At 51.3% G+C, this 14,464-nt stretch overlaps 1 protein-coding gene across 1 annotated transcript in view; it reads right to left on the bottom strand.

The window, feature by feature from the left end:
- Positions 1–14,464, bottom strand: part of SHISA9 (shisa family member 9) — a gene marked incomplete at its 5' end in the record, with an annotated part of 291,018 nt that overhangs the window by 270,025 nt on the left and 6,529 nt on the right. Inside the window, one exon of the mRNA XM_077773190.1 lies at positions 11,053–11,570. Within this exon, the coding sequence (XP_077629316.1) occupies positions 11,053–11,570 (518 nt within the window). The remainder of the gene's footprint in view (positions 1–11,052; positions 11,571–14,464) is intronic.

Raw genomic sequence — 14,464 nt, 5'->3', positions numbered from 1 at the left:
GGGGGGGGAGGGGGAGGGGACACAATTCAACCGGAACAGTGACCTTCACAATTAGATGTAAACTTAGTAAAGGAGCTCAGCGTTTGCACACAGAGCAGAACAGAGTGTCAAACAGACGTCACATCTAAGGTCAGAGCTCTCCACCACATTGTCCCCTCTTCACCGACGCTTCACCATGTCTTTACTGAGATAGGACTATCCTTAAATGACATATACGACTGTAGGTATAATGGCATAGGTGTGCATCTTTGACACGAGTAGTGCTTTGACCCCAGACCTCATTCTGTTTCTTCCTCTTTGCACAACGTGAGAGCTGGCCAAAATGCTAATGTGAATCCCCTTTACCCAGTGGTTTCGTGGTGAAGCAGAAGAATATCAGCTCTGCTTATGCAGTTCCCTAAGTGGCCACCTAAATGGACACCACCTCCCTGCCTCCGAACACAACATGGCAATAGGCATCCACATCCACGCCTCCTCTTGGACCAGGGAGAGCTCCTCAGGGTACACACCCACAGGTGACACTGCCAAGGTTTAGGATCCATCCACATGCTCTGAACAAACCAGAACGCTCTGAGTCCACATCCAGGGAGAGAGAAGGAAGGGGAGCTGTTTGAGTGAGACCAGCCTGCCTGCTGAAATTTACACCCCCGCCTCATAGCACCGATTCTCAAATAGTGTCTGCGTCTGCCAACCAGTGGCAATAGCATCACCTGGGAGCACGTTAAAAAGCGAATTTTCAGGGGCGCCTGGGTGGCTTAGTCGGTTAAGCGTCCGACTTTCGCTTAGGTCATGATCTCGCGGTTCGTGGGTTCGAGCCCCGCGTCGGGCTCTGTGCTGACTGCCGGCTCAGAGCCTGGAGCCTGTTTCAGTCTGTGACTCCCTCTCTCTCTGACCCTCCCCTGCTCACTCTCTCTCTCTCTCTCTCTCTCCTAGAAATAAATAAAAAACATTAATAAAAAAATTTTTTTAAAAAAGCGAATTTTCAGATGCACCCAGACCTACTGACTCAGAAACTCCAGGGGCAGCCAACCATGTTTTCAGGGGCACATTCCAGTCTGAGACTGTGTTAGGCTCACAGAGGCCCCAAGCTGGACTAAGTGGTTGCTCAGGGGGCAATGAGACAATGGCCCAAATTGTGGTCAGATGTGAAATACAGATAACGCAGCCAAGAGTCCCATGTGAATTGGAGGAAAAGACTGAGTGCACCAAGAGACAAGAGAATAATCACAGCTCCCATTCATTCATTCATTCATTCACTCAACAAACAGCCATTGCCTACTATGTGCCAGGCACTAGCCAAAGCTCTGGGAACACAGCCAGTGTGCAAGATGCACAAGATCACGGTCTTCCCGGAGCTTGGATTCTAGGGGATGGGATAAAAAATATACGCATGTTAAATAAAAAACTGTAACATGATCAAGCGAGACTGACGCATAGCAGCATTATTCACAAGCAGCTCCAAAGTGGAAACGACCCAAATCAGCTAATGAATGGACACACAGAGTGTGTGATATGCAGTGGAGTATGATTTGGCCACGAAAAGGAAGGAAGCATCGGCATCTGCTACAACATGGATGGAACCTGGAAACTTGAGACTCCTGCAAAAGGCCCAAAAAGCCACAGGGTACATGATTCTATTTCCATCAAGTGTTCAGAATAGGCTAATCCATAGAGATACAAAGTAGACCAGTGGTGGCCAGGGGCTGGGGACAGGGAGGACTGGAGAGTGGCTGTGGAATGTATATGGGCTTCCAATCATGAATGTTCTGGAATCAGATAATAATGAAAGTTACTTGACTTTATGAATATGCCTAAATTCACATAATTGTACACTTGTCTAAAATTCTAAATAAACTGAGAGGGAGAGAGAGAGAGAAAGTGATAGGAAAAGCTTTCCAGAGATGACATCTGAGCTGAGCCCTGAATGGTAAGAAGGAGTTGGTCGTGTAAAGATGATGCAAAGAAACTTCCTGGCAGAGGGAGCAGCCAGTGCAAAGGCCCTGGGGCAGGAAAGAGTTCAGATAATTGAGGTGCAAGCCAAAAGGCCAATGAAGCTGGAGGATAGCCAGTAAGGAAGAGAACATTCAAGGTGAGGATTATCCTACCCATTTTATAGAGAAAAAAGCTGTTCAAGTTCACCCGACACATCACAGCAGGGACTGAGATACAAACCTGAGTGTCTCTGAAATCCGAGTTCAGCCTCCTTCCTCACTCTCTGCTGTAAGCAGAGTCTGAAACTCAAGGGAGTTCTACGAAAGGGAACCTTGCGGGGGAAAGCAGGCCCTCCAAACCTGATTTGCCTTTTTCACTTCTAAACAAGTTCTTCCCACCATAAGCTTCAGGGGGTCTGTGGACTCCTTGGGAATTGAATGGAAATTTTGTTTGTGCATTTCTCTCGAGCAAGAAGCTGCAGCTTTCAGCAAATTCTCTAAAGAGTCCCCCCAGAATTCCAAATTATTTGGGCTTTCAAGAGGTTAGCAAGGTAAGTTATCAGGACAGCTCCCACCAAGTTGGTCAGCGCTGCTATCTACAGATCCCCTGGGCTTCTCCAGAGGGCTGAAATTCCTGAAAATCCAGCCCAAAAGCCAAGGATGCTTCTCTCCAAGGCAGCCCTTCCCAGGGCGTGCAATGGAGATGAGGTTCTTAAGAGGCCTCCGTCCCCTGGAAAAGCAGTCTTCAGAGTCGAGTCCACTGACTCTACGAACCACATCAAACGATTCGGCATAAGGACAGGAAACCCGAGAACTCCTGTCTATGCTCTTTAGTTGTTAAAGTGAGGAATCCAGGCAATGTGTGTATGGATGCTGTCTAACACTGGACATGCCCGTGTTAGACAGAATCAGGAAGCTCAGACCAAGAACGGTCATTGGCAGCGGCACCATCCCTGGGGTACGTTGCCCATATTACAGCTATGTGCCCCCCCTGAAGGAGATAGGCAGGTAAATTATCTGGGTTTACCGAGGCTAACCATCACTAAGCAGGCACATGGCTTAGAAATATGCCTGTAACAAAACCACAGGCTGAAGAAAATACTGATAGAGGAAGCACAAGAAAACAATGGAGTTGACTCTCCCCTTCTCTTCAACAGCTAGCTTGTCACAAGGTTAAAAACAATGATCAAAGCAATGTCAGCCAAAAATAATCAAAACTCTCATGAAAAGTATTCAAAATATGGACTGCTTGTAAGTTTCATCCTCAACATACATCATGCTTTGATGTTAGCTAACGATTGCATGATGTCATTGTGCTTACCAACAAATTTGAAGATAGTATTTACTGCACCTTCAACTCAGGTTAAAATGTGTTTTTAATGTATGCTTTATAACGTACCTAATAACTGTTCACTGGTGCATGCACATACTTATTAATACAACAAATGTGTATGGATTAGGGTATATACTAAAAAACATGTTAAGAGGTGCCTGCGTGGCTCAGTCGGTTAAGCATCCGACTTCAGCTCAGGTCATGATCTCACGGTTCATGGGTTTGAGCCCTGTGTCGGGCTCTGTGCTGACAGCTAGCTCAGAGCCTGGAGGCTGCTTCGGATTCTGTGTCTTCCTCTCTCTCTGACTCTCCCCTGCTCATGCTGTTTCTCTTTCTCTCAGAAATAAATAAAACATTAAAAAAATGTTAAAACATGTGTTCAAAAGCTTCATAAATAAGACAATGGAAATCACCAACTGTGTGCTGTAAACCAAATTCCCAAGGATTTGCCATCTATTTGTGACACATAGTTTGGGTGCTTCTCAAATAATGTGCATTCATGCTACCTAGGGGTCTTGTTAAAATGCAGATTCTATTTCAGTAAGTCTGAGGCAGGGCATGAGATTCTTCAGCTCAAGCTCCCAGGTAATAGGAATGAGGCTGCTCCATAGGACACACTCTGAGTAGTAAGTTTCTAAGAGCACTATAATGATAAACTTTAAGTGTCCACTTGACTGGGCCACAGGGTACCCAAATATTTGATCAAATGTCATTCTGGAGGTGTCTGAGAATGTGCGTGATGAGATGAACATTGGCATTCCATAGACTGAGTAAAGTAGATAGCCTTACGTCATCTAGGTGGGCCTTGTCTAATCAGCTGAGGGCATGCACAGAACAAAAGACCAACCCTCTCTTGAGTAAAAGGGAATTTTCCTGCCCGACAGCCTTCAAACTAGGGTGTCAGCTCTCAGATATCAGAGTTCCTAATGGCAAGTCCACATAATGTGTATCCGTCTCTCTCTCATAAGTGTATACTATAGGTTCTGTTTCTCTGGGGAACCCTAACTAATAAAGTACCTTAGGAAAGAAACTATACTTTCTCTTGATATCCCTTGTTCCATTTCAGAACAATTATGTTGAAACATTGCCATTTTTGCTGTCAAAGATGATTGAATATCGGGCATTTCATAAGGTTTGATTTAGTGTCAATTTCCTTCCAGATGTGCTTGTGTGTTACTTGTCTCGAGCCATTTGACTGCTAGCTCTTTGACTTCAGGGACTGTGTTTGTACCGTCACTATTCTCTTATAGCTCTCAAAACAGCGCTAGGTATGTCATAGGTGCTCAATAAATACCTATTAAATGAAGATGTGAATGGGTGGGTGAATGAATTAATGAATGAATAAATTAAAGAGCAGATACTTTCTTTGGTAAACTGTGATGTCAGAAACCAGAATTCCTCTGCGCCAGATACTGTTCTAGGCACTGAGGATACAACAGTACAAGAGATGTGATGTCCCCACACCCCTTGCTGTGGACAGCAATGCAGAGAGACAGATAATCAACTAGCTAACCAATAAATTAATAAGCTAATTTTAGGCTGTAATGTGAAATGAAGCAAGTAACACCAGGCGATGGGCTGGAGGGGAAGTGGGCAGCGGTAACTGAGCCTGGGTCATCAGGGACGGCTTCTCAGAGAAGGCGACATTTGAGCCGAGACCTTAATGACAAGGGAAGCAGCGTGTGAGGTCTGACGGAGGAGAATTCGAGCCAAGCCAACACAACAGCTCCAAGGTAGCAATGAGCTTGGCATATCTGAGGAAGGAAAAGAGAATATGACGTTCCTTCACTTTCCAGTAACAGCGAGCAAATAAAAGACCCCAACGTTCCCAAACAGAGCTCAGAGTCTCCGCATCTTGCTTCAATGCTTCCAGGAGCTCCAAGGTCTAAACTACGTTCTGACATTTAAACACTTGAATAGGATTCCTGAGCATTGCCTCTTGTACCAGAAGCATCTTATATTTTTTCAAGAATGCAAGAGCCAGGGGCAGGAGGTAACTTTCTGGAGTGGTGGTTACGCGGTACAGGCAAAGCTCCTCAAACCACACATCAACTTAAAGCGGGTGCCTTTTGTTGTGTAAATTATACCCCACTGAAGGTGATGGCTAAAAAGGACTCCAACGCCCAAAGAGAAGTAACCTGCCATGAAAAAGAAACTACAGAGACTTCTCCATGGCCAACAAATAAGCCCGCAAGCGTTTCTCCAACCTGGGGAGCTGGTTGAAGCCAGAGGGGGAACCGCAGATGTGCAGGAAAAAGGGGAGGCGAGGAAGAAGAGAGAAAAGGCAAAAGAAGGGAAGGCGTTTATCACCTGATGCCACTTCTTTAAAAGGGACTCTCTCTTCTGAAGCATGTTTGAAAAACACACAGGACGCTGTGCTATGTAATTTGCCACTTGGATTTCTGATTCTGTTTGAAGGTGGGCAAAATAATGACATGTGTTCCCCACTGGCTTCAAGTGTACGGAGCTTCAAACATGCATTCTTGTCCCCAAGGTCATTTCTCATCAATGCCTCCTCCGAGGGCACTGGTTCTGCCAGGGGCAGACGCAGGAAGCGTTCCTGGTCTTGATCTTACAGTGGCTCCTTGAACTGGCCCCACTGCAAGTGTTGTCATTTGCAGAACAGCAAGCGCTTCTTTGTGATCTGAGAACACGGAAGTCCTGCACGTGTCCGCTCAAAGGCCGTGCAGCCTAGCGGTCAAGGCCCTGTGCTCTGGCTTCAGACTGTCCGGGTTTGAAGGCTGACTCCTCCTCTCCCCAGGGCCTTGTTCATCCTCACGGAAAATAATCTGTGCTTCTTAAAGGCACATTGTCATAAAGCCTGCCTCACTGGGGCACGACCTGAAATTGAGAATTTCTACCCAAGCTCACGGCAAAATGGCAGGCTGGACAAGTGTCCTTTAGTATCACCCAGGCCAACACGTTGCAAGGCATTCAGTGTGGCCGCACGTGGGTCATCTCTCCTATTCTGAGCCTGTGACCCTCTGCTGCTTAACTCTGAAAGATTTAGGAGACTTGACCAATGTCACGCTGAAAACATGTAGCAGAGAAAGGGCTAGGTACTGAGTTTCAGACTACAACATTTGCCCCTTTGGCAGATAAGGGGCAGAAAATTCCAGTTATAGGAGTGATGGCAAAAGGGTAGAAGTTGCTGAGCAGTGACCATAAAGAGGTCTTGTGCTAAGAGCCTCCCAAGCTCAGTCTCCGTGAAATCTCGCACAAGGGTAGGACATAGGGATCATCATGGTCTCGTTTTACAGACAAGAATCTAAAACTCAGAGAGGTGAAGTAACTTTCCCAAGGTCACACAGCTCTTAAGCAACCAGGCTGGATGGAATCTCAGGCCATCTGACTTGAGGTCAGCCTGACCGCATCTCCAGGGACTAGAGACCAGCACTAAGTGAATGGGGTGGCGATGGAGACAGACGCGAACCTGAGAGCCTCCTAAAGACGGAAGTCACCACTTGGTGACAGTCCACAGCTTCCCTGGGAAAATGCACGTCTGGTGTTGTCAGAACGACCAATTTTTCAAGAGAAGTCAAAAATCTGGATTTCTGTGTGAAATCTCCGTGGTTCTAAGTTGGTTTGAAAACATAATATAGAACAGAGACTGAGGAAATTTCACAGCCAGATGCAGTGAGCCTTGACTGGATCCGAGCTTGGAAGCCTAAGCTCCAGAGGACATTTTTGGGCATGACCGGGAAAATGTTACTCTGATCGGCTACTGGATGGTATTACAGAGTTTCTGTCCTTCTTCTGGAGTGTGATCCTAGGACTGTGTTGTGTGGGAGAATGTCCTTGTTCTTAGGCGATCCACGCTGAAGTATTTAGGGATGAAACGCCATGCCTGCAATCTCTTTTCAAATGTTTCAGCCAAGAAACACAGGAAGAAGGGAGAAAAGGAGAGAGAAAATGAAAATACAGAGAGTGTAGTAAAGCAAATATGAGAAGACACTAATAATTGTGTGGCCTAGATTAGGAACTCTCAACTGGGGGGTGATTCTACCCCCGGGATGACATGTGGCTGCGACTGAGGACATTTTTCTTTGCAACTGTCAGAGCTGGGTTGTAAGGTGGGCGTTACTGGCGCCTAGTGGGCGGAGTCGAACCCTTCTGCCAGACACCGTACAACGCGCAGAACAGCCCCCCACAACCGAGAATGAGCCGGCCCCAAACGGAGCCCTACCGGCAGTGACAAACCCTAAAGACATTTTTATCTTCTTTCAAGGTTTTTTGTATGTGTAAAATGTTTCACAGTAAAAAAAAAAAAAAGAAAAAGAAAAACTTAAGAATAAGAATAAACAGCAATACCTTGCAGACCAAACAAAACATGTCTGAGTGGCAAGGAAACCACAGCTGCAGCTGTGTGTGGTCACTTGTTTTGATACATAGTGGCTGGTGCATGAGGGTCTCTGAAGTTCTTCTGATACCATGAGCAAGACCCTCCCCACCCGCTACAGCTCCTGGAATTACTTTCTCCTGTTTTCAGGTCCCAGTCAGCCCAGAAGGGAGCAGGGGACATGCCCAGGACTCTGGGTCTGAAAACTACCATCGTGGAGGCCTCTTCTGGGTTACCACAAACGCACAGGGCACCGGGAGCAGCCGGTGACGTGGGGGTGCTTTCCGATGAAAGGAGAATGAACCCCTCATCTCATTGACCCACACAGCCCAGGACAAAATGATTTAAGGGGCTGTGGCTGAGACGTTAATTTCACCCGGAAGCTCTCAGGTGGCTGGGTGTACCCCACCCAGGTACCCCCTAACCTTTGGCTGGGACTTGAAAGGGTTAACTGCATACATGGTGCAACATGCATTTGGAGGGTCCCTGGGGCAGCCCCCAGCACCGCAAACACACAAAGCAAAAATACATGCAGGACACACACAACCAAATGCAAATAAAAGAATGGCATTGGATTAATGCATCCATCCCCAAGACTGTCAAATAGTCCCAAAGTCCAGAAATCTTCCTTAAACGTGGAGGCCACTTTTGATGAGCCATTCAGGGAGGCTCTTCCATGCGGATTTCTGGGGTTCATCCCAGACCTTTACTGACCTGGAATCTTTCCAGACAGAACACAAGAATGTGCATTTTAGGAAGCCCCCCACCCCCACCCAAGGCTCCCTCCAACTGAAAACACAGTTGAAACCGGGGTGTGGGGACTGCAGTTTTATAACCATGTGACCTTGGAGAGGCCATCCAACCTGAGCCACGATTTTCTCATCTGTAAGTGGGAATTGATAGCACCTGTCTCCTAGGACGGGCATGCACACTAAAGGTGTGTATACACACACATGCACCCGAGTACACGTACACACACCCCTAGTACGGTACCTGGCAAATGTTCCTTCCTTTTCCGTAATAGTGATTGGCTACACCAGAAAGCCTAGAGAGCTTTACAAAAGTACAGAGACTTAGCAACGTAGAGATTCTGATCTAAATTGTCAAGGGCGGGGCCTCTAGCAACAGGATTTTTTTAAAAAGCACGCCAGGTGGCCGGCAACAGCAGCTGGGGGGGTTGAAAACCACACGTGGAAACTGTCAATAAAAATCAACNACAAAAGTACAGAGACTTAGCAACGTAGAGATTCTGATCTAAATTGTCAAGGGCGGGGCCTCTAGCAACAGGATTTTTTTAAAAAGCACGCCAGGTGGCCGTCAACAGCAGCTGGGGGGGGTTGAAAACCACACGTGGAAACTGTCAATAAAAATCAAGTCTCCTTTCTCTTCAAGAGAATGTACTTCCACTGCATTCTGAAATTTTCAAAACGTGTAGCAGGTGAGCCTCGTACCCAGGCTCTGTTATCAGAAGGCTGGGTGCCTCCAGATTCCACCCCCAAGCAGCCCTTTCCTGGTCCCTGCAGAAGTGGGTGCAACCGGCTAAGCTGGGGGGATTCTTTTTCTCCAGACAGAGCTGCAAGGCGGCAGGACAGGAATGGGGGTCCCTCCTGGGCCCTTAGGTCGGAGGTGCAGTGCTGTCTCAACAGGACACCCAGATCACACAGGGCCCGAAGATCACACGTCACCCACCTTCTCCCACCGCTGGCCAAAGGGAGCCGCCCACCCTTACCTCCTCTGGCATCGTCCCCCCTCCCCGTCTCCCGCCCTTCCTCCCCTCCTCCCCACCCCAAACACGCAGGAGGGCTCCGGCAGCGCCGGTTTGGAAGGAAAAGGCTCAGTGGATACTTCAGCAGAGGAATTAACCCCAATCTGCAAGGCAGCCTACCCATCCCGGTGCCTCCCTCCCTCCCAAGGCGACGACGCGCCTGCCGCAGTCCGGCCTCGACACGCTTCCTTCCCTTGAACGCAGACCCCGGGANGGGCAAGTGAAACTCGGGCCTGTCGCGCTGGCGACCGCGCATCCTGGGGGGGCAGGAGGTGGGCGGGGCCAGCGTGTTACTCTCTCAGTCGGTCTGGGTTTCCTGGATCCCCTCGAAGCTTACTTTTGCGCGAGACCCCAACATCCACCCGCACCTCCCTGCTGACCCAAACCAAGAGGAACTTCCTCACCTCTTGCCCCAAATCCCTCCCCTCTGAAAAAAAAAAAAATCATCGGATACTCTGCGTATAAATAGAAAATAATTACTAGTGAGGTGGTAATGTTCCTTCGCCTATTTTTGGTGGGTCTCTTTGTTGAGATTTTTTTAGGCAGGCTCACGGAGCGCGTGCGTCCACACGAGCACACACGGGCCTCCGCCGGAGGTGTGGGGAGGGTGTGCGTTCGCGTGTGTGTGGGGGTGGGGGGGACACATGGCGACCCCGTTGCCCACGCTCGGCAGGAAGATCGAGCGAGCCATCCAGCTGTTCGCTCTTCACCCCCGCCGGCCCAGCCCTCCCGCCAACCCTGGCCCCCGTCGGGTCTGGGGGCTGCGTCCTCCGCCTCCAAAGTTACTGGGTTGTGCGAATCCATTTAGACACTTTTAAAAAAAGCAAAAGGCAAATAGCTCCATTAATCCCCAAATGCCTTCTCCCATCTGCTGCGACTTGCTCGCGCTGGGACTTGCATAATGAATAAGGCAACGGGGAAAGTTGACGAATCAGGGTTGCGGGGGGGGGGACAGGGGGGCTCCCGCCCTTGGAGCCCGCGCCAACCCCTGCAAGGGACACGGCGCGCGGCGGAGACCCTGGCCCCCAGCAGGGAGAGGGGGCGACAGCGGAAAGGGGCGAGGGGTCTGGGTGGCGGGGAGGCAACCGAGGTCCCAATTCCAGGGACCTGGCAGCTCCGGGAGAGAGAGGCGGCCGCTCCAGGCAAGGCTTTTGTTCTCGCCCTCCCCTCTCTCCTCTCCCCCTCCCTCGCCTCTTTTTCGCGAGCCTTACGAGTTTGAGGCGGCACACACTCCTTCCCTCCCTCCCTCCCTCACACACGCGCGCGCGGGCTCACACACGCCCCCCTTCCCTTTCGGGCCCGCCTGCCCTGTTTACCTAGAAGCTCGGATCTGGAATCCGAGGGGTAGACCCCTCCCCAAAACCCAAGGATCCGGGGCCACGGGCTCTCGGGCCGTGTGTGTCTCAGATCCGTTTCAATCCAAGGCGGGAGGGGGCGGAGGGAGGGTGGAGGGGGCAGAGACCACCCCCCACATACACACGCGCGCTCAAATCCACACCTGTGCGGAGCCCAGCGCCCCCTCTCCGCGCTCGGAGCCGAAGTTGGCTTCCCGGGCGACCTCCCCCAGCGGAGACGCAGGGGGTGGGGGGAAGCGCCATTGCCCGGGGAGAGGTGCAGCGGGAAGAGGAGGGGGCGCGGTGCCTGGAGCGGGAGGCGGCGGGAGGGCGGGGGAAAGGCAGCCCACCTGGACATGTGCTCCCTTTGGGGCCGGTGCGCTTTCTCCAGCCCCAGCTTGGTGAAGATGCCTACAAGCACCATGACGGCCACCACCCCGCAGATGATGTAAACGATCAGGTTGGTCTTGTCCTTGGTGGGGTCGTGCAGGGGGTCGTCCTTGCGCGCGGGGGGCTTGCCAGTGTTGAGCCACAGCGGAGTGTCGTAGTTGGTGCAGGTGCTCTGGTTCAGTCGCCGCTTCTTAAATGTGCAGCAGAACCGGAAGCCACAAGTCCCGCAGCAGAAGATGAAGTCGCCCGAGCTGCAGTTGAACGGCGGGTCCCACTGGCCCATGACATCGAAGTAGCCCCGGCAGAAGTCCGGCGTGGGCGCCCGGGTCGGGGGCGCGTCCGAGACCCCCGCGCCCTCGCCGGCCTCTCCGGAGGCGGCCCCGGAGCGGTTGCCCCCCGCCAGCACTACCACGCCGCCCAGCTGCGCCAGCTGCCCGTGCCCCGCTCGCTCCTGCGCCCGGCACACGCGGGCGCACAGCTCGNCGGCTCCGCCCGTGGCTTTTTCAGGCGTGCGTGCGCAGGAGCCGCAGCTTGAATCTGCACTCCAGGGAAGGGGGGACTCGGAGGGGTTAGGGACAGACTCAGGTGGCTTCCACTCCAAGGCAGACTGGGGCACAGTCTGACCGGGATCGCCCCTCCATGGAGTATGGGGCCGCCTCGCCCTTCCCTTCCCCCGACTGCGCCCTCCAGCCGGGCGTGCATCCGGGGTGGTCGTACTCCCTGGGACAAGCCGAGGACCAGGGATGAGCTGGGAAGGCGGGGTGGCAAGCCACTGGCCCCGGGGCAAGCACTCCCGGGAGAGGGTCGTGGGATGAACTGAAGTCAAAGAAGCGCAGGGGGGTAGGGAGAGGCAGCAGACCAGGCCGAGGCAAGGGCACGTCCCACGTCCCGGAAGGGCTTTCCTTGGGTCTCTCCTAGGCCCCAGGACCTGCCACTTTGTCCCTCTACGACCTCGCGGCGTTCCCTGCGTTCCACAGGAGGGCACACCGCGGCGCCGCCTCTGGGCGCCCAGAACTGGTGCAGCGCGAGGCCTGGGCACCTAGCCTCAGCCCCCCTCCCGCGCCTGGAGCCCGCGCGTGGGTCTCCGGAGACGGCTGGCCCCTGTGCCCACGGAGCCCCCCGGACATCCTCACCCGATGTGGCGCAGTCCGGCCTTGCTTCCTCCGCTTCGAGCCTCCCGTCGCGCGTCAGCGTTTCCAAACCTGCCCTCTCCACTCAGCAGATTCCAGCCGTCCGTCGGCCTTCTCTCATTTCTCCCACTTCTTTCCGCTGCTCGAATTTGACTCCAATAGCCCCCAAAACAGGAGTTGCACCAAAAGCTGCTACACCGAATTTAGATCTCCACACGCCCCTGCGTTTTGTTTTTTTAATTACATTAACTAAGTATACACTTTGCAGTGGGCTGGGCGATTCGCAGGGAAATGATGTCTCCACCACCCCCACCCTCCTTTGGGCTTCAGTCAGGGGCTCCTGGGGCATTTTCAAAGCACCAAAAAGTTGGGCCACATATCAAATGACATAGTGGGTTCTCTTTAACTGAAAAAGCATGGTGGGGAGGTGGTTATTGGAATCTATTGCAAGTTTTCTCAGAATGGCAGGGAGCTTGGTTAATTGTGCTTCTCTTCAAAGAATGTCGCCTACTGTCTTCTGAAAGACTAGCATAGAATGACCCTGTTCCAGCAAAAAACGAACCAGGCCAACACTGATCCAGCCTGTCGAGGGGTAAGCCAGCCCTAGGAGACTCCTGGAATTACGGGCAGTATTCTGTCCCAAACCCACCTGGACAAGGTGTGAGATTGTTTAGGCTAAATTGATCAGACCCATCGGAATGGGATTCCCAAAATAGGGTAGTGTGGCATGTCTGTCGACCCACACCCACCATCACTGTGTGAGCCTCTACAAACACAAGCACTGGTGTGTGAGAGCTAATGATAGCTGACATTTATTCGATGCTTACAACATAGCCACTAAGCTTGTCTTTTCTAAAATCACCTCCTCACAGATGCTCAGAGCAGTGCCTAGCATCTCGCAGACAATCTGGGAATAGTTGCTAAACCACTTGAGTGACTGATCTCATTTAACTCCATCTCTAGGTAATATTACCGGGTCCACACAACAGAGGGAGAGACTGAGGCCCAAAGCAATTAAACCAGTTGCTCACGGTAGCGCAGCAACGAACGCTACACAGTTGGCATTTGACCCAAGAAATGTGACTCCTGGGTCTGTGTTCTAACCATTGCAGGTAGCGCCTTCCTAAAATAGGCCTCCAGACTTCCCGTCCATCTGACATTGGATTATGTATTTAGTTTTTTGCCACTGAAATGGTAAACTCCAGGGCAGAAAGGGACCTTGACTCCTGCGGCGTCTCCTAGCACCTATAGCAGCGAGAAGCATGAGAAACACTCACAAAATATTTACAGGCTGTTTTGATTAACTTACTAAGCTCTCTTACGCAAGACCGTTGGTGTTAGAGCAGGGGAGGGAAGGAACATATATATACAACAGGGACAGACAATGGAGTTTCTGCTGTCAGGACCACGCAGAGGGATTGGGATATTTCTAGGCACTAAATCAGAATCGGAAAAGACTTTTCCAGCAGGCCTGCAAAGGTCCAGGAAGCTGAGGCTGCGAGAGGTTAAGGGCTTTGTCCAAGGTCACATGGTCAGCAAACAGGAAAGCCAGGGCTGGGTGCAGAATGCCAAGCTCCGAACCTCTGCTTGCCTGCCTGCCCACCCCCACCGCACCCCACCGAGGCGCCTCCCAGCAAGCATGGGGGCCTGGAGCCTAGGGCAGTGGCCTCTTAGAAGAATAGGTCACAGATACCTTCCCACAAGAGTTGGGGGTGTTCAGACACTTCGAAATTTTATTTTTAAAAAGACGGGAAAAAAGATACCTTCGCGCAAAGAGAAGAATCTAGACAGAAAAGTCCATTTTAGAATCTGTCTCCAATCTCTGTAAAATATTGCCTGTCACCAGGACATTGGAGTCCCGTCCTCAGAGGAGACTCTCTCTGGCTGCTGTTCCTGGCTTTAATTAACAGAGACTGCCCCCTGTTTGTCATAAGGAGAGTGCAGGGAGCCTGCTTCGGAAAGAAGCCGACCTGGTAGACCCGCCCTTCGTGGCTTCTTTGCCAGAGCCCAAACTTTAAACCTGCTACCCAGGTGAGCGTCACCCAAACCAAGTTCCCGTGCTGTTCCACCTGCCCGTCTGGAATATTGCCCACACCTGTTTCCCAAGCCTTTGAACAATATGTACGAGAAGGGGGGGAATCAGGTTCCTTTTACTCTTTGAAGGAAGAAAGCCGCTTTCCTCTGGGTATGTCAACTCGGTAAATAGAGTCACTGCCTCCTAATAGACGTGTGACTCTTGAGA

This window comes from Crocuta crocuta, unplaced genomic scaffold (genome assembly GCF_008692635.1).
Source record: "Crocuta crocuta isolate KB4526 unplaced genomic scaffold, BGI_CrCroc_1.0 scaffold16, whole genome shotgun sequence".
Lineage (NCBI taxonomy): Eukaryota > Metazoa > Chordata > Mammalia > Carnivora > Hyaenidae > Crocuta > Crocuta crocuta.
Note: the sequence above shows the minus strand (reverse complement) of the source record. Positions and strands in the feature narration are given on the sequence as shown.